The sequence below is a fragment of the Neolamprologus multifasciatus genome, chromosome 6, assembly GCF_963576455.1.
Source record: "Neolamprologus multifasciatus chromosome 6, fNeoMul1.2, whole genome shotgun sequence".
NCBI lineage: Eukaryota > Metazoa > Chordata > Actinopteri > Cichliformes > Cichlidae > Neolamprologus > Neolamprologus multifasciatus.
Genome location: NC_140444.1, coordinates 29,826,691 through 29,846,752, shown reverse-complemented (window position 1 = coordinate 29,846,752; position 20,062 = coordinate 29,826,691). Strand labels below are relative to the sequence as shown.

Below are 20,062 nucleotides of genomic sequence, written 5' to 3'. Positions count from 1 at the left end.
AACAGGGATAATGCTAACATGTTTGTCGATAGCTTTCTGATGTTTTTTTAATTCTTATTTTGATATTTGCTGTTTTCACACTCATTTAAAGTCCATATCTTGTACTTGACCATTTTCATTTACTTACTATTAGTAGCGGCCTCTCACAAAGAACATTATATGGTTCCAATTTTCAGTTGAATCTGCCAAAGATAACCCAGTTAGACAGATATTAAATATTATATTAGCAATATTTATTAATATTCCCAAGTGTAAATTGCCCTATTGAGTTACAAATCAAAGTTAAAATTTTTGGGGACAAACGGTCGCAGAATGTACGGGGAAGTTTGGGAGAGAGGTAGACATCTGTTAAACATGGTGGACGCTCTGTCATGGTTTAGGGCGAAATTTCAGCCTGTGGTATTAGAGAGATCTCCAAAATTGATGGAATTATGAACTCAGAAAAGTACCGTCAGGTTTTGGTCCATTAAGCAATATTATTTAGAAAGCATCTGAAAGGCAAATGCTTCACTTTCATCATGACAATGATCCCAAACTGACTGCCAATGCAGTGAAAGCATACCTGGATGAAACACTATCAGTCATGTATGTCAGGAAGAGTTCAGGCTGTGTTGAAGAATAAAGGTGGTCATACTAGATATTGACTCTGAAGCTCATTAGAATTGCACAAACTCTGTTTGTGCCTTATATGGTGTATTTCCATGTTCATTTACATATTTCGGTAAATCACTGCACCTATTTTGCGTTTTCATAGCAAAACATAGAGGGATGTCTAAAGACTTTTGCAGCGGTATAAAAAGAAGAGCCAGAGTGAAACTCCTCACCAGTTAGTGAAGTGACTCTTATTTTTTTAAAAAACAGAAGTCACAGGTTTAGACTGCTATATCATCTGTTTTGCTTTAAATTTGACTATAATTTACAAAATTAACACCATGTTATCATCTGGAACGTGTGCACTGATGTCACAGAACAACACAGCTTGAGAATTTTTTTTCCCTAAATGGGCTATACAAGGGCGCTCCTTGAGGTCGCCCCCTGCTGGCCATTAAAAAACTTTTATACTTTTTAAACACGAAAAAAGGCCCCAGAAGGAACCTGCTGTTTTATGTTACAAAAAAAAGTCTTAAGTAGCTTAAAGAATGTTCTTACTTCCTCTATTAGTGCTGTGGGGGAAAAGTTAATGATTTAGTTTATTTGGTTTAATCTTATGTGTAATGTTGTGGGTTATCTGAGGAGCACTGGATACATCATTGGGTTAAAGTTTGGAGCCCAAGACCAGCTTTTATTATGAAAAAAAAAAAAAACAACCTCAAGCTGCTTCTTTAAGATAAAACAAACAGAAAGGCCGCTTCCTCCTCCTCCCTCTCTCTCTCTCGGACCCAGAGTTGTTTCAGGAACACTTTTTTTTTTTTTTTTTGCGCTCTCTGCCTGCTGAAAGAAACAGGACAGTCGCGTTCATGCCAAGGAGAAGGCGTAGACTTCCTTCAAACATTTCCTCCACCATCTCCGCTTTCGTGCCTCAAAGTTTTGTGATTTTTTTGTTCCGAGAAGAGTTTTACTTTAAAGAACATACTAATAATTAAAAAACAATCTCTGCCTGATCGCTTTTTGCCTTTGCTTTAACACACCGAAGAGTCCTGCTCTGCGAATCTTCTCGCATCTGAACTTTTTTGGCGACATGGACTGGGGAACACAGCTCTGGGTAAGTTGACAGCTGGCTCAGAAGAAGCGGAGGAGCCTTCTGGGATAAGTCCTTAAAGGACAGCGTTCCGCCTTTTCACTGTTTCTTTAAGTGCGGTGCCCTCTTAATTGTTTTCGTCGACACTCACTGTAGCACACGGTTGTTTTTCAGTAGCTGGCCTTGGCTAAGTAAGACAACAGCAGGAGTCTATCTGTAAAGCCTGCAGCGACAGGATTTCGCAACTCCTGCTGCATACCTTATCATAAGCAGATTGGAAAGGAGAGGTTTATTACTCTTTTCTGGTGCACTTTTGTGTACACACAGTGAGCTTAGGGTGTGCTCCACCACACACACTGTTTGTTTTATCCTCTTCTCTCATATAATCTCAAACCTGAAATTTTCCTTTGTGACAGGAAGTGTCCTGGCTGCAGATACAAACAGTGCAATGTTTAGGAAAGTATAACCTCCTTGCTCTTGCCCGTGTCTCAGTTGTGAATCATCAGCACAGTCAGCTTCCTCATCAGTCACGGCACACCGACACCAGCGCCTTCAGTTGGATGACAGGGCATTTAAGGGACTGTGGCTACAAGCCACAAGATCTAAGGCACTGACTGATAAAGATCTCTCTCAGCGTTTGGCTCTAAAGATCAGAAATCCTCTTCCCCAAAATCCTAAAGCAAAGTTCTGTCCTGCCGGGTGTCACAGAACGACAGGAAATCCTCCCATCTGGAAAGCTCCAGATAGAGATCGTTCACCATCTCTGCTTCTTGAACAGTTCATTGATGATCAGAGTAGTTCCTAGTTAATCAGATGAGTGAAGGTGGCTGCATGTGCCTTTGACTACACATTGTTGTATTTTAGGTCAAAGAAAATGAAAACATTTGGGCACAGCGATCTGAAATGATTGCACAGATAGAGTTAGACTTAGTGAGGCTGATGGCCTGGATCTAATGTGTGTTTGTTCCAAAAGAGTTGAAAGTCATTCAACTGTATTCAATTGCTTGCAGTGGGTTTGGCTGCATACCATAAACTTGGGTGCTTCATTGATACCGGAGCAAGAGTTAGAGGCCTAGACCTGAAACGATGAGAAAAGCGTTATTTATTTATTTATTAGTTTAGTGAGTAAATGTCTTGTAGACAAAAGCATGATGTGACATTTTAGAATTCTTTCCAAAATCAGAAGATATTTGGTTCGTCATGGAACGTAGAAACAGGTATGATTCTCACGTTTGAGTATTTGAAAACAATAGCTTTTTGCATTAAAATTGAGATAAGTGGCACTGAAATATGAAATTCAGCCTGCACAGTGCAGTGGTTAGCACTGCTGACTCATAGCAAGAAGTGTCCTGAGCCTTTCTGGGTGGAGTTTGCATGCTCTCCCTGTAGCAGTATGCTTTCCCTCCAGGTGTCCCAGCTTCCTCCCACAGTCCAAAGACATGCTGGTGATTCTAAATTGGCTCTTGGTGTGAATGTGAGCATCAGTAGATATCTGTCTCTGTGTGTTATCCCTGCAATAGACTGGGGACATTTCCATGGTGTACCTCACCTCTTGCCCTATGATAGCTTGGAGAGGTTGAAGCCCTCTCCCTGATTTGGATAAACAAAAGAAGATAGATGGATTGATCTAGTTTTAGGTTAACATGCTCTCTCTGTTTGTGTAAACTGAATATCTTGGGGATGAGGAGAGACAAACCCTGGAAACATGTCATGCATTTCTTTTTCAGCCGATTTAATAGTGCTGTTTTAATTCCGGACGAACCTTCAGCTGTTCCGGCTTCTTTGTTGTGCATCGTCACCATCTCATCAAATTAAATCATAAAAGATTTCTTGGGCCTGATTTCAGACACATGCCCTCTAAAATACGCTCAGACATATTAATTGTCTTTGGTGAGCGTTCGACTCTGTGCTTGATGTCAAAATAAAGTCCTGTGGGTTTAGACAATATTTTGTTGCACGGCATAGCTTTGTAATGACCGACTTACTGGCTGCTTAGTTAAAACCACCACCAGTTCTTATTAAATATGACGCAGTCCAGAAGGTGTCGAATCACAGCCGAGCCAAGTCAATCGCATGTTGTTCAAAAAAGAAAAAAATCTTGCAATTTGTAACAAGAACGCATGATGTAAGCAGCATGCTTTGTGCAGAAGGTTCAGCATTTCTATTGTCCTATCAAATATTTTGATTATTTAAAGCAGAAGGAGGAGAAGCAGACATCTCAGGTCATGTGGATTTAAACTCTTGCTTGAGGACATGCAGCTCTGTCACATTGAAAACCATCTACTTTGCAATCAGGATGATTGTGTGTCCGTGTCCGTGCTTTTTGCTTTTTGCTTTTTGCCAGTTCAGTTGGAAGAAATCTGCCTGATCACATGATGACACTAAAACAAGCTAGCTGTGGAAAATAGTGGAAATCTTTGGAAACTGACTCATTCATTTAGGTCATTTTGATAACAAATATTGTACGTGTTTGCCCAGAACAGGTAATCAAATTTAAAGAATGATGTTGCTGTGGACTGGTCTCTCTTTGTTGATCTGCCTGCATCCTGCTGATATGTAATTCAGGGACCTAGATATAAATCAGCTACATCACTGTTTCCTCCATTGTGCCCACTTTCTCCTTTATCTTGATCCCGGGGTTGTGTTGGCATGCAAAGCAATGGTGCTTGTATAAGAAATATTAATTGTATGTTGTATGGAAATTACGGCATGTTTATTGATGTAACGCCTATTTTGCATACAGAACAGTGGAGTACAGTGTTTTAAGACACCACTCATTTCTTTATATTCTACTATGAAAGTTGCAAATGGGTGCAGTGATTTATTAATGTGCAAACATGAATGGAAATACAGTATATAAAGCAAAAGCAGAGTTTGTACAATTCTAACAAGCTTGAAAGTCAATATGTGGTTTGACTACATTTGTTCAACACCGCCTGAATGGATACACACAAGTATGAAGGTGTAGTAGAGAAGGTATTGCAGGCAGCATTCTTGTCATTTCTTTCAGCAGTTTTCAGGAATAGTTCTCCAGGCTTCTTAAAGGACTTTCAAAGCTGTTCTTTGGATTTTGGCTCTCTTTTATTCTGCTCTCTGTCAGGATGATCCCACACTGCTGGTTGAGGTCTCTGGGGAGGCCAATCCATCACTGATAGTGTTTCATTGTGTGTTTTCTCTACCTGATATGATTTTAGTGCCTTGGCCGTGTGTTTGAGATTTGACAAATTAAGCATTTGGCAATAAGATGCTTTCCAGATGGCATTGCACGGTCAATCAAAATCTCACTATACTTTTTTGTGTTCATAATTCCATCACTTTTGGAGTTTTGGAAGATTCCCAACACCACTGGCTGAAATGCAGCCCCGAACCATGACATGTTTGACCAATTTTACACCTGTCAAAGTAGGTTATCTTTCAACTAACGAAATGGGAACAAATTTGTTGCAAAGCAAAGTCTAAGTTTTAAATGGTTTCTTTGGTTGAGTTGCCTGTTATATGTAAACACAGCACTGGTTCATCGTTTGAGTTAGGGGCCTTTTTTATCTTTGAATGATTTACAGAACAGTATTTAAGTGGCTTAACAAACGAAAAAGATTCCTCAGTTACATTGACTGCACTAAAAACTAGTGAAAAATGAGCCAGTGTCCAAAGAAAAACTTTAAAAGACCTTTAGAAAGCCTGGGGAGCTATTGTTCAACACTACCTTAGAAAAATTAGGGGGAAATCTGGGTCCTTTCAGCAAAATATAAAGAAATAAAGAGTGGCTCAAAAACATTTAGACAGCACTGTACTGTAAGATCATAAACAAAATTTCACATTGTCAGTAATTATCTGGGAACCACTTGTGGTGATAACAATTCGCTAAAATATTTAACTTAACTTATTTAACTGTGAATTACGTTTTCCAGTAAATACACAGAATCTCACACTGCATATCTTTAAAGGGTGATTTCTATAAGTCATGCTTTAAGTGACAGATTTTCACTTTGGCAAAATTGACATCCACTAAGCTTTCAGCTTTTTCTTTAATTCCTGGCTGTCCATATTCTAAATTTACATTTACCGTAATTTGTAAAAATAACAACAAAAACAATTCTAAAAGAGCCTCTTTGAAAATCTTTGACTCCAATATGTCAATTAAAATCAACATGTATCTAATATTTCAGTGACAGCGTATTCAGTTTTCTGAAAATGGGTATAAATGAGCTAACATTTAGATAATTAGCTTCATTATTTAACATGGAATTCACATTTAGAACTTGTATGATAAAAAGTAAGTAATAGAATTCATAGTAATGCGTAGTAAACCTGCCTGGAACTCGTCTTTAAACACGAGTCGTACAACCCATTTGAGTAGATTACCACTCTGACAAAAGCTATTAATAACTTAGAAACAAGTAGTTATTACAGTAAATCTTGTTGGGTGGCTTTTATGATTAGATGAGGTAAAAATCTGACACCAGATCAGCTGCAGTCAGGAAGCACGGCTGCTGCTGGCAGTACTGTGAGGGCGGGACCAGTCAGACTGGTTCCAGGGTTTAGATAGGCCCCTGGGACCGTCAGTCACAGGGCGGAGGTTCACGCTGAGCTAATCATTATCTCATTCTTGAACGCTCTTTGTCTTACAATCAGTTTCCTTTTGTCACACAAGCATGCACATGTATTCCAATAAAAGTGAGGTAGTGCAACAGAAGTGGGAAATGCACGCATTAATCTGTGTCAAGAACTCGTCACACACTCTTTAATCTCTTGCATCGAAACCTGCATTAAGTCTGATCTGATTTCCACGGTCATTTACTTCCTGGCATAAACTATGTTGCTTTATCATACTTTCCTATTTTCTTATCCCGTTCGCCTCCTTCATGTCCTCTCATATCAAACTGTGTTACTGTGTGATCTCCATTTAGATTCCCCCTCCTCTGAGGACTCTGTATCTGTGTCTGTGGTCCCAGAAGGCCCTCCAGCACCAACGCATGCACTTAACCACACACACTCACACCACAACAAAGAAAAAGGTGGAGCCCTTCTTTGTGCTTCACAAGAGACACAACAAGGGACCCACCCGTGGGGCTTTATTACGTGTCCCAGACTCTCATGTTTCCATGTAATCAGATTGTTTTCTCCTCCGAGAGGCTTCTCACTGTATGTCATTAAAGCAGTGTAAATAAAAGCCAGCAGGGCTCCCTTACCGGTCCAACAGGTTTTTGTGGGTGTGTGTTTTGATTTGCACAGATGTGTCTAAAGCGAGGGAGGAATGCTGACAGGAGAGTGCTGTTGGAGCGCTTTTATTCTCTACTACACCTTCATACTTGTGTGTATCCGTGTGCAGTGAGAGTTATTCTTAGGCCTCCATTTTCTATTTGTGGCAGATCGACAGCCTGATTAAATGAGTTGCGAAAGGCAATTTAATTAAAGCTTAAACGATTAGCTGAGCCACAGGAAATTAATCAGTGTTTGTCTTAATAATGGATCAATTTATGTTGTTTTAATTATTTTTTTTAATGCAAAATGGCACAAGTGAATGTTTTCTGCTTATTGTTTTATGAAGGAAATAATTTTGTTGTTTTAAAAATTTTAATAGGCAAATGAGTTATATGAAGGCATGTTGGACTGTGGGAACTTACAGCCCAACTTACATTAAGAAAAAGACCTAATATTAGCTTGATAGAAGAAGAAAAATTAAGAAGAACAATCAATAATGAGAATATTAAGTTAACTGCAACCCTAAATTAAATGCAGAATATGCGCCTTGTGAAATACATCCTGGGTTGATCAATGAGTCTCATTTTGTGAACTAATTGTGTAAGTCAAGCAAAAAGGCCAAATATTCTCCAACGTCTGCGCTGTGAGAACTTTTGCTTTCTTTTGTGATCGCAAACTGTGTATTCTGGGCTTTTGTGACCTTGTGTCAGACAAAAGAAACAATTTCATAACATCTGTTATGGCTTCGGAAAATTCTCGTGGGCATTTAAAAGTATTTCCTGACATTTCCAAGACCAAGTCGTCTCACTGAGAAAATACTCAGCAGCCAATGATAAAAACAATAATTTTGTTGCACACGGCGCTGTGGATGTTTGCTTTATCAGAGTGGCTGTTGGTGAAAAACTCTTTTAAGTCCTGTTTCATAGTTTGCTGAAGCTGTGTCTTTGCTTGTGCATGGTGAGCTTACGGAGTTTTAAAAGGCAATCTGACCTACTGACATGCTATGGCATTTGTATAGTTAGGGAAGTAACAGGATGAGGAAGGAAGGACAATTTCAATGGAAGGAGAAGTTTCCATTGAAATTGTCCAGAAACCAAAGGTGATATTTTGATATAAAACATGTTTCTCTGTGCTGTTCTTCTTTCAGGATCAGTATGATGTCATCGACAAGCATACACAGTCGGGCCTTGACCTGCTGGACCGCTACATCAAATTTGTGAAGGAGCGGTCGGAGATAGAACAAAATTACGCCAAGCAGCTCAGGTGTGGTCCTTCTGAATGGTTATTAATTTTTATATGAAATGGGATCTTGAATTTTTTTGTGTGTGCTCTTACCCTATGCATGCTAGTCAAGTGGATGTTTTTACACTTTTCCAACAGGAATCTCACAAAGAAATATGCCAAACGAGGAAACAGGGAAGACCAAGACTGCAAGTGAGAAACCAAAAACTTGTTTTCAGCTCCAGCTTGAGTTGCATTGTTACATTTCTCCATTGCAGCTCTTATTTTTTATTTGTATATAACATTTTCTTGGCTTGTGAGGTTTTTCTGATATAACCTTTAACTATATACTTTAATGACTGCAGTTAAGTTGCAAATGGTGCAAAGTTTTTACAGAAATGACTGAAGGTTGTATGTAAGAGAATGCTGTGATCATGTGGGCTAACATTTTCAACTTTCACGTTTAGCATCTTTTTTTCTTCTTTGCATTCACACATTCGGATAAAAAGCTTGAGCTAGTGGAGTAGCATGGCACATAATTACATGTGATATTAAAAATTGTGCTAAATGTGGTTTGGAGGCTTAAAAGATTTTGAACAGATGGTCCAAAACTATGCTAATCAGTAGATAGCTATAGCTTGTTAGCATGGTAGTTAGCTTGAAGTAATAAAGGCTGCATGTCAAACATAGAGAATACGCAAACCATATACGAAACTATATCATTCTGAGTCTGAAAAACAAAGCAAATGAAGAAGTGCCTTATACCTGAAACTATGATCTCCATTATAACCTCAAGTCATTAGCATGTAGCGCACCTCAGTTCCTCAGTCAGATGTGCTGCTCGCCACGTCTGTGGCAATGCAAAAACACTCCAACAGGACTTCAGTAACCAGTATGTGACATGTGATGCTATGATCACTATGTCCATTTTTTTAATAGTTTGTTTATTACATTTTTTTTTACAACTGCTGTTCAGAGTAGGGTTTGTTTTTGTTTTTTTTACCAAATAGTACGTTAAATCTTGACCTTTGGAGCCAACACTTTGTCCCTTTGCCATCTTCTCGCAGGTTCAGCAACCATGCTTCATTCCAGGAGATCCTCAACGAGCTAAACGATTTCGCCGGGCAACGTGAGCTCGTTGCTGAAAACTTGATAACTGGCATCTGTGTTGATCTCTTGAAGAGGCTTCAGGATTTTAAACAAGAACGGAAAACGGTGAGAGAAGGAGGAAGCGAGTGTGAGAGGGAGATAGGGAGGGAGGGGGAGAAAAAGAAAGGAAGAACTGACGGGAAAGTTTGGCAGGTTAAAGACTGATTTGCACACTTTGCCGTCATCCTCTTGAACCGCCTGACATTTATTGCATTCTCTTCCTTCCTCAGCACCTGGCTGATGTCAAGAAGGCCCAGCAGAATTTAGAGAGCAGCTTTAAGCACCTAGAAAATGTGAGTCTTGTGTTGTTCGCGGTTTTAGTTTGTTACTGAGCAGATCACTCAAGTGGTACCTCAAGATGAAGATATTCTTGCTAGTAATTCTTATTCTACAGATGTTACAGCAATATCTCATTGACATCATTGAGTTTACGTTATTATGATTTTTGCTGCCATACTGTTAATAATTTATTGGTAACTCTTCAGGTGACAGATTACCCGAGGGGCAGTAAAATATGGCCATGACTTTACTCTCTTTATTATCTCAAGTGGAACTCAGTTCTTTCATTTTTAAATTGTTGATACTACTAGGGCTGAAATTATTAAAAATAAAGTTCGTGTTTAAGTTTAATATGTGTGTGTTTATACCTACAGACGAAGAAGCGCTATGCCAAGGAGTGGGCGGAGGCAGAAAAAGCCTCACAACAAGCAGAGAAAGCGGAGAGCGAGCTCTCTGCCACCAGAGTCGATGTCGAAAAAGTAAACACACACATGCACGCGCTAGCTTTACTTGAGCAGTGTTTCGTTTTTTTAGATATTTTCCCTCCATGAACTTTTACTGTCTGTCTCCCACTCACCTCCTTGTGTATCCTCCCATCACCTCCCTGCATCTATTCTTTGCATTTTGTTTTGTCTCTCTTCATTTCTTTTTCTTGCTGAACCCTTTTATCCTCCCATCTCTTGTTTCTGTCGTTCCATCTGCCCTTCACTCTGAAAGGCCAAGCAGCATGCCCATGCTCGCACTCACACGGCAGAGGAGTGCAGGAACGACTATGCAGCAGAACTCCAGAAATACAACAAGGAACAGAACTACCACTATTACACCGACATACCGCAGCTCCTCAATGTAAGGCAAACTTATTCATAAAAACACTGTGATGATGTAGCACAAGTGGACAAAGCTAATATGACATATGTCAATATAAACAAAACAATTCAGTGAGTTCATACATCTATGAGTGGCCATTGTAGAAATGCAGCAAGTCTTATTGTGAAAGGAGGCCCTTTAATTTGTGCTGTGAACAGAAATTGCAAGGCATGGATGAGCGGAGGATCCGGAGCCTTGCGGATGGCTACTGCAAGTTTTCAGATATCGAGAAGAAGGTGCTGCCCATCATCTCGAAGTGTCTAGAAGGAATTTCTGCTGCTGGGACAAAAGTTAATGAGAAACAGGCAAGTGTGAAATGTTTGTCATATTTTTTTTCTGTCAGGTTTAGAGTCATCTCCACAAAAACACAACTTTAAGCAAAACTTTCGTGGAGATGTCACTGTTAATATTTTCCTGCAGAGTTTATAGGCTCAGTCACTTGTTTTGGGTGATTTTGATTAGAAAATTAAACAGTTTTATTCGTTTTTCTCATACTGTATTCCAAAATACAGGATTATCTGTGGTATGAAACTGCATTGATGTTGGTTAGTGGATTGGCCAATTGCTAGCCATTAAACAATGAGTGTGTTTGGGGTCATGACATCGAGGCTGCACCCATCTTTTATACTGTCTGACTGTCACACAGATAACGGCTAATTATTAAGCTACAAAATTTCTCTAACGTCTGGAAAAACCAGATCTGTGGAAAAAAAAACCCTTTCCGGCTACAAATTGGAGATGATATATATATGTATATATTTATACAGAAATTCACCCCTTTTTCTTTTTACAGAGGGGTAAAAATATACCTAAATGCATTTACTTCTGACCAGCGTATGAAGACAGCATCTAGTGGAAGGAATGGTGGTTTTTGACTTTGATGTTGCTTTTTAGCTGTAAAATTTGTAAAATAAAATAAATAATTAAAGATTAAACGCCTCTAATTGCTGCACTTAAAAATCCAGTGTCACTGCCAACCCTTTTAAGGTCTCCGTTTGTTGCTTTGATGTGACTGAGTCTATTTCTTTGTTTTGTTCTCTGGAGGACTCTATTCTGGTCATCGAGCAGCACAAATCTGGTTTCGAGCCACCTGCAGATGTGGAGTTTGAAGACTACTCCCAGGGCATTAAATCGGCAACCTCAGAGTCCAGCCTCAACCCGCCAAAAGTGCGCGGCCTGATCTGGCCGTTCAGCAAGAAACACAAGGTGAACTTGTACTGTAGGTGGAGACAGTGCAACAAAGTTATTCACGCAGTCTCCTCTTCTGCATGTAAAAACCTGAAAATCCTTTCTAATCTGGGCTAAGATGATCCTGACATTAACTTAGTTGGTTTTGTTAGTCCTTCATAAAATAGTACATATTTTTACATTATTTTGAAATGAAGACACAGAGTGAAAACAACAACCAGTGTTGATTTCATGATTGGGTATGCTAATCAACTTACAAAGACACTCTTTTTCTTTTGCCTTGAGTTATTTAAATATGGAGCTTGAAATTACAAATCTCATCAGGATGTAACATAAACCTTGTTGTTAGTATTATAGAGAGAATTTTAACCTGACAGGCAGTTTGTTTTTGTGTTGCAAGTCTCTGAAATTGTGATGAAAGACCTTCTTTTCTCTACAGACCTTTATGACTTTTTATACTGTAATACAGAAAGCACATGGCCCATTTCCTTTCAGTGTCCCATTAAGCCACTGCATGGAACAAAAGCAGGACCTCCCTTAAGTGGAATGCAGCCATCATTAAGGCATCTGTGTTTTCCCTGCTGTGACGTGTCAAGTTATGAAAAAGGTCTATTATCCAGCAGACTGCAGGAAGAGCTTGATTCTGTATTTTCTTTTCATCAGCAGATCCCATTCATAGTCCATTTACAATACAGTGTTAGTCAGTCTCTCAACACTTTTACAGAGTTAATCTCCAAACTCTAGAAACAGAAAACCTGCAGGTGCTTGATGCAGTGTGGGACTCTGGCTCCTGTCAACCTTATCGAGAATTGCAAATACGGTCCTGTCATAGTCTTATGACAGCATTTTCGAACAAACACACACACATCAGACTCGGCTCACATTCCACTCATGTCGTACCCCACTACCCCGTTGCCTAGGGGGCCGATTCTGATTCCAGGCTGCTGCACAGACATGCCCCAAACATATTTCTCACTGTCCCTCTTTACACACATTATTTCAAGCTGTGCACCTCTTTCACCCGCTCTCTCCCCTTTCTTCTTTTCTCATTACCATTGTTATTTTATCCCTCCTATTCTCCGCTCCCTTGCTCCTCCACCTTGTCTTGTTCTGTTCTCCATCTTCCCCTCCTTCTTTATTCCACCCCAACCCTCAGCCTCTCTGTCAAACTCAGGATTTCCACCTTAAAGACATTAAACAAATGTTGCTTGGTGAGTGACGCCCCCGTCTTGGTTCACGTCTGACCTCCATCCCCTCGCTTGCTGTCGTGTTCACGCCCTTGTTTTGCTGTCCTAATCTGTTTCATGTACACAAGCTTTTGTTGATATTGTATCTGTGCATTTCATGCCATGTGTTTGTTGTGTACCTGCCTCATAGTCTTTGTTTCTTTCTGTCTAGATAATGCAAGCTCAAAAGCAAATGGTAACAATTATGATCACTACATAGAGGGTATACCGGGTAGAACTTGATCTGGTGCTGGATTCTTTTCAAGGGGAAGTGATATATATAAGGAGTAACTCCACACTAATTAATGCTGCACTGACCTTTGTGGGTAGAAAGCACAGATGCCCTTGCTGTCAAGTTATCCCAGTAGCCATTCAGTAGAAAATGTCCCCTATAGACCACCACAATAATAAAAGAGACAGAGAACTGTTAAGAGGATATAATCAATTGCAGTTGAATTGAAGTTTAGTTTTTACTATTTTGATCGCTCATCACAGCTGAGGGGCATATTTGTTTCCGTTTGACAGCTTCTGTTTGTGACTGACTCCACTTTCTTCGACTTAGCTACAGTTCAGTTGGCTTTCAGTACCTTTGACCCCTACAAAGCAAGGAGTTTACTTCCTGCTTGACTTTAGATTCCTGACACGGGGAGGCATCTGCTCCAAGTCATGTCATTCAGGAAATAAATGTCACCGGATAGCTGGTTGATGTTGTACTTCCTCCAACTCTTCCAGTCACTGCTTGCAGGGGGATGCTGCAACACATTACACTGCTCAAATAATTAAGGAACGCTTTGAAAATACATCAGATCTCAATGGGGGGAAAAGTGGCACTGGATATCTATACTGTAATGGACTAGGTAATGTGTTAGGACTGAAAGGTTGCCACATTATGTGATGGAAATAAAAAAATTATCAACCTACAGTGGGCTGAAAAAATGAGGTGGCAGGGGAGTCCATTTTGCCAAAATTTAATTGCAAGAACTCAGAATGGCACTCAGTAGTTCGTTTGTATGCCTGACAACATCCTAATGATGGGTTATTACCTGGGGGATCTCCTCCATGATCTGGTCCAAGGCATCGCTGAGCTCCTGGACAGTCTGAGATGTAACCCAGCACCACTGGATGGACTGAAACATAATGTCCCAGAGGTGTTCTGTTGGATTTAGGTCAGGTGAGCGTGGAAGTCAGTTAATGGTATGAAGTCTTTCAACTTCTAGGAACTGCCTGCATACTCTCACACATGGTCTCGCACCAGGAGGACCCCAGCACCCACTGCACCGATGTAGGGTCTGCCAGGTGATCCAAGGATATCTAATAGCAGTCAAGGTGTTGTTGCTTAGCCTGTATGGATCTTTGTGTCCCTCCATGGATATGCCTGTCCAGACCACCAAACCGGTCATCCTGAACAATGTTATGGGCAGCATAACACTTTCATGGCCTCCTCCTCCTGTCCCTCCTTGCAAAAAGGAGCAGACACTGGTCCTGCTGATGGGTTAAGGACCTTCTACAGCCCTGTCCAGCTCTCCTAGAGTAACTGCCTGTCTGCCGAAATCTCCTTCATGCTTGTGAGACAGTGCTTGGAGACACAGCAAACCTTCACGCAATGGCACATATCGATGAGCTATCCTGAGACTACCTGAGCAACCTCGTATCACCTCGTGGTACCAGTAGTGACACTGACCTTAGCCAAATGCAAAACTAGTTAAAAAAGCAGTCAGAAAAGATGAGGGAAAAATATCAGTGTCCTCCACCTGTGAAACAGTTCCTGTTTTTGTAGTATCTTATCGTTGCCCCTCTAGTGCACCTGTTGTTAACTTCTTTAAAAACAGAACAGCTGAAACTGATTAAACCCCCTCTGCTACTTAACTGAGCACGTCATTATCCAAGAGGTTTAAATGACTTGATGCTTTTCTCTCATTTAAAAAGTGTTCCTTTAATATTTTGAGCAGTATAGATGTAAACTAGAGCTCCTTCCACAAATGGGAACTATTTCCTCCAATCATATGTGTATATAAACTACAGTTAGGTCCATAAGTATTTGCGCAGTGACGAAATTGTTGTCATTTTGCTTGATACATCGCAGCTGAGGATTTAAATTAAAAAAAAAAAATCAAGATGTGATTGAAATGCAGACTTAATTAATCCCCTACTTTAACAAAAGTATGTCATTAAGTGTCAAATTACACACATTTCTTTTTTCCCAAAGCTCAAAAGCAATTGTTGAGTCACAAGCGGCCACAGGAGGGCAGTTTCCTCTTTATCTTATGATTTAGAAAAAAATTGAGTTGATCACAAACATTGAACTTGTGTTAAGTTGTTTACTGGAGCTCTCAGTTCAAAACCAAAAGAGATGTGATGGAACATCATTAGGTTTATTTTGTTTTTTCAGCCTATCAGAGAGACCAGAAAGAAATCACTGACAAACCTATCAGCACATAAAGGCCTGAAAGACCACAGAAGGCCACTGAAATGGATGATTAAATAATTTTTTTAATGGGTAAGAATAACTTCCCAATATCTAACCAAGTCACGAACATTCAGAATCCCAGGTGTCCTCAAATGTGTTAGATATGCTTCAGAGTAGCCTTATCTAAGTCAAGAACAAGAGACGCCTTCGTGAATAAAATACGGGGCGTTTACAACATAGCGCAAACTACTAGTTACATTCAAGAACAGAAAGGCGAGATTTAACTTAAAAATCTTTAGACAGATAAAACCAAGATTAATGGAGAGAAACCGCTCATGATCTGAAGCATACACATTATCTGTCAAACATGTTGGAGGCAGTGTTATGGTATGGGCATGCAAGGCTGCCAGCGGAACTGGGTAACTAGTGTTTATTGATGTTGTGCCTGCCGACAGAAGTGGCAGCATGAATTCTGAAGTATACAGAGCCATACTCTCTGCTCAGATTCAGCAGGTTCACTGAGCAAATAGCTAATAACCAACAACACACTGCAAAAGCAAACCAAGAATTTTTCAAGACAAAGAAATTGGATATTTCTAAATACACAAGTCAGATACGTGATCTCAAAGCAACGGAGAACGCATTTGAGTTACGGAAGACAAAACTGAATGCACAGAGACCCACAAACAAACAGCAACTGAGTGTGGCTGCACTAAAGAGCATCTCAAGGGAGGAAACAGGGTTTCAGACTCCAGGCAATCATTGACTGCAAAAATAAGGAACTATATGGAAAAACACTATATGACTATAATTTCTAAACATCTAAAAGAATACTTTTGCTAAACCCCTTTGAATTAAAGCTGAAAGCCTGCACTTCAATCACATCTTGATTGTTTGATTGTAAAATTCACAGTGGTGGCGTGCAGAGGCAAAATTACAAATGTTGTCATTGTTCAGATGCTTGGAACGGCCGTACCGCTTTATAATTGCGTGAGCATGTAGCCTGTTTGAAGAAGAGAAGAAAGGTGCTGTTAGCAGAATAGAAATGTGTCTTTTGAATCCTTTGGTAGCTCCAGGCGGTATCCAGGTACAGAGAGGGCGAGACAGAGCGAGTGCAGCTTTCATTTATCACTGACCGTGGGAAAGGAAGCTTCGCTTTCGTCAAGGCCTCGCTTTGTGGGGTCATTTTCAAACAACACCAGTTCCCTGCGCTCCTAAAGCCACGTGTCGTTTAATTTACGCTATTATAAAGATGTTCTTATTATATAATTAGTAAGCACACTTGTTTTAAAATGAAAGCACAAGTAAGGAAGTGATTGCCACAATAAAGAGCTCTGTAAAGGTCAGGGCTGCATTGTGGGAGTTGGGCTGGTAGTGAAGCTTGTTTCTGGGCTCCCGTCACATCAGTTCAATAAAATATTTCTCAGTTTTATTAGACTTCCCCAGCCTCTGATGGTGGAATGGCTGTTTTATTGCCAATATTGTAAATGTATTCATGTGTCATTTGCTTCCACCCAGCGCTGACGGATGCAAATTTGAACAGCTCATGTCATAATTTTATATAAACCCCAAAATGCTGTGTAACCTGCAGATACCAGTCGTCTTCTACACCTGCTGGTGCATTTCTAGATGCTTCACCCTAAATGAGATTTAGCTTTTGTAGGCGATTCTCCAAGAGCAGCAGCTCGCTGCGTTTACTGTCCATTTACTGTTTCTGGACATGGAAAGTTTTGAAACACAGTCGCTGTTATCAGCATTAGTACTGGTGGCACCAGCGTGGGTTATGCTAGATAAGAGATCTGAAAGGAAATAAGTGACATCGCATTACACCTGTAATCACAGTGGGGTGTGGAAAAAGGCCTAGTGGGCAGTGCACGCAGGGTTCTCAGTGTGGTTGCAGTTACTCTTTAATTCCCCCGATCAAATGCTGTTATCTCATGGGAAAATCTGCTGTTTTTGTTTTTTTTTCTATTGAGGACGTCCTCTGAATTTTCTCTCTCTGTGATGACATACAGATATGTAACATTTAAGTTGAAACATTCAAGTAAATTCAGATCAATTTAATTTAAAGATTTATTTTACATACTATTTACAGTATATGTATATTATAGCTTGACCATCCAATCCAGGAAAAAGCTTAATAAAAAGTTACAAAATGTGACATTTTAACCTGGAAGTTCACTTCACAAATATATTAAAAACAACAGTGAAGACAGCCAAAGTGGTTTTTATTAACTATAATGTATAACGAGTGCACATAAAGCAGTAAAGACCCAACATCGATTGTTGCTGCTCCAGCTGTTTCCAAAAATAGATTAGACTAGACTAGAGTCCAAAGTCCAGATTAACATTTGTTTAATGTTAAACGCTTGTGCATGTCGGCACAAGGAGCTCCTTACCTGCTAACTGCTCTCCTTCATTAGAGGTTTATTTTCAGCAGTGCCTCAATCTCATTATTCTTACTTAAGACATTGTGATATTAAATTAAGCAGTCACTGCGGCAAACACTGGTTACTTTTTAGTAGTTTAAAACATATTTCTTTTAAACTGGTGTGCCAATATTATTATTATTATTATTATTATTGTCTTACTGTAGAATCAGTAGTGTTGGCACTACTTTACCTTCCAGTGTAGCTTAACACGACACCTGCTACTCGCTCTTCGTGTAAAACACTTTTTGGTTTGTAAACTAAGAACCAAAACCAGCAAGAAAGTCCCAGTATCATAAATCATACAGGGTCATATTTTTCCCAATTAGGCATATTCCTAAAAACGTATAATATAAAACAGTATTCTGTAGTTTGCATTTGTGGCTATGTCGTATTTTACTTGTTTGCTGTGCCTCTTCGTTATATCGTCTTTTAAAATGTACCATGTGTAATGAATTGAATCTTTTCCGCTACTTAAATGCGTACTTGTATACCATCACAGGAGAGAGAGTCGGCCTTGTTGGTTCTGTCTGTAAACTGTTCATCCAGTATAAACTGTAAATGCATTATTACAGAGCTGAGATTTGCTGGGTTTTTACTATAAATGTCTCTCTCTCGTTTCTGTTTCCTTAACTAACAAGCTGCATTTGCTGCATTAACCTGTGTGTGTGTGAAGATGTCTGTCTAGAGGTGGGAAAGATGAAGACAGCCGGTGGTCAGAATTCATATGATTGTTGGATACGTGATGCTCAGGAGATTTAACTGTTTGCGTGTGCGTTTCCGTTGTTGTTGGTGTCGTGTGTGTTTGTGTAGCAAACTCCTGCAGAAGATTACTCTCACCTTCCTCCGGAGCAGAGGAAGAAGAGGCTGCAGACGAAGATTGACGATATCCACAAAGATCTGCAGAAGGCACAGGACCAAAGGTGAAAGCGTCGGCAACAGTATGACAGATGTCTCTGAGAAATGCTTTTGACTGTGACAGACAGCCGAGCTGAGTGCGAGCTCCTTTGTGCATGAACTAACTTTGAAATGAAACGCGGCTGCCCAAGGCTATATCTCCCACACATGCTCCTTGTTTAAACCAAAACAGCAGCAAATATATAAGAGAGATAGAAATGCAAAGTCATATTTTCATATCTTAAATAATAGTGTACTTCTAACTTTGTGGAAGCTTAAAAAGGTTATTTTCTGTTTGAACATAATAGTACCTAGAGCTCATGTCAGCTCCATTAATACAGTGGTCCCCAACCTTTTTTGCACCACGGACCGGTTTATGGCCGACAATATTTTAAGGTGTCTTTAAGGCCTTTAAGGTGTCGCGGATAAATACAACAAAATAAAACTAGTACCGGTACCAAAAAAAAGAAAATTTATGCATAACACATGTGAAAAGACCAAGGAAAACCAAGTAAACGATAACAAAATAACGCTGAAAACCGATAAAAACCCTGAAAACTATACATTTCACACCTGAGCCTCAACTCTCGCGGCTCGGTACCAAACGACTCACGGACCGGTACCGGTCCGAGGCCCGGGGGTTGGGGACCGCTGCATTAATAGATAACAAAATAACTTCACCAAGCCCTGACCCCGACCCCATTCAACAGCTTTGCAGTGATTTAAAACAGCAGCTCAACAAGTCTTCTCAAAAAGACTTCCTTAAACATCACATTCCCCAAACATTAACACCTCTCTCTTCTTGTTTCATCACTTTTTTCAGTGAAGCCCTGGAGAAGATGAAGGGTGTGTACGAGCAGAATCCACAGATGGGAGACCCGTCCAGTCTGGAACCTCGGATCCAGGAAATGACCCAGGACATGGGCCGCCTGAGGGGAGAGCTCGCCAAATACGAGGTTATCGCGCACAGACATATGCACACGCAAGCTAATACTGTACTGTATTTTGGGGCAATTTTCATAAACATTTCAAATCTTCATGTTCTTGACAGACGTGGCTCTCTGAAGCTCTGGGAGGAGAGGAATCTCCATCTCCTGTCAACAACAACACAGAGTATGGGTAAGTTTAAAGGAAACGTATGAGGAGACTTTCAGTTTGCTTAGCTTAGCTTAGCTTGATGTAAATAGCACAGTACTTAAGAAATGTATTAGACCACCTGTCATAAAAAGAGAAGAAACTGTCCAAAACTTGTTTAAAACTGAAATCACATATTTATGCTTATAGAAAATCATAATTTTCTACTTCGGTGATCAGATTTGTGACAAAAAAGTTGGGCTGGGCCTATTCACATTTTAAACTTGGCTGTGGTGGTCTGATGTTTATGTGACTTTTTTCCCCTCTCAAAAAACCAAGGCACCTCCTTAGGAGCTATTGCTTGATGTCATTTTAAAAAGTCACATGGCAGTTGTCTGAATCAGGGGTGCTTTGTGTCCTGAGTCAACTGACCGCTGGCTGTAGC

At 40.0% G+C, this 20,062-nt stretch overlaps 1 protein-coding gene across 2 annotated transcripts in view; it reads left to right on the top strand.

Annotated features, from left to right (window-relative positions):
- Window positions 1-1,397: 1,397 nt before the first annotated feature.
- trip10b (thyroid hormone receptor interactor 10b) overlaps window positions 1,398-20,062 on the top strand; it is a 25,885-nt gene continuing 7,220 nt past the window's right edge. The window contains exons 1-13 of one of the 2 annotated variants that reach the window (XM_085163619.1): window positions 1,398-1,702; window positions 8,028-8,143; window positions 8,261-8,314; window positions 9,169-9,316; window positions 9,481-9,543; window positions 9,904-10,008; window positions 10,247-10,375; window positions 10,555-10,701; window positions 11,441-11,602; window positions 12,983-13,006; window positions 18,460-18,569; window positions 19,367-19,499; window positions 19,595-19,662. In XM_085163619.1, the coding sequence (XP_085019745.1) occupies window positions 1,679-1,702; window positions 8,028-8,143; window positions 8,261-8,314; window positions 9,169-9,316; window positions 9,481-9,543; window positions 9,904-10,008; window positions 10,247-10,375; window positions 10,555-10,701; window positions 11,441-11,602; window positions 12,983-13,006; window positions 18,460-18,569; window positions 19,367-19,499; window positions 19,595-19,662 (1,283 nt within the window). In that variant the 5' untranslated portion in view covers window positions 1,398-1,678. The remainder of the gene's footprint in view (window positions 1,703-8,027; window positions 8,144-8,260; window positions 8,315-9,168; window positions 9,317-9,480; window positions 9,544-9,903; window positions 10,009-10,246; window positions 10,376-10,554; window positions 10,702-11,440; window positions 11,603-12,982; window positions 13,007-18,459; window positions 18,570-19,366; window positions 19,500-19,594; window positions 19,663-20,062) is intronic. The other variant, XM_085163620.1, reaches the window with a different exon arrangement.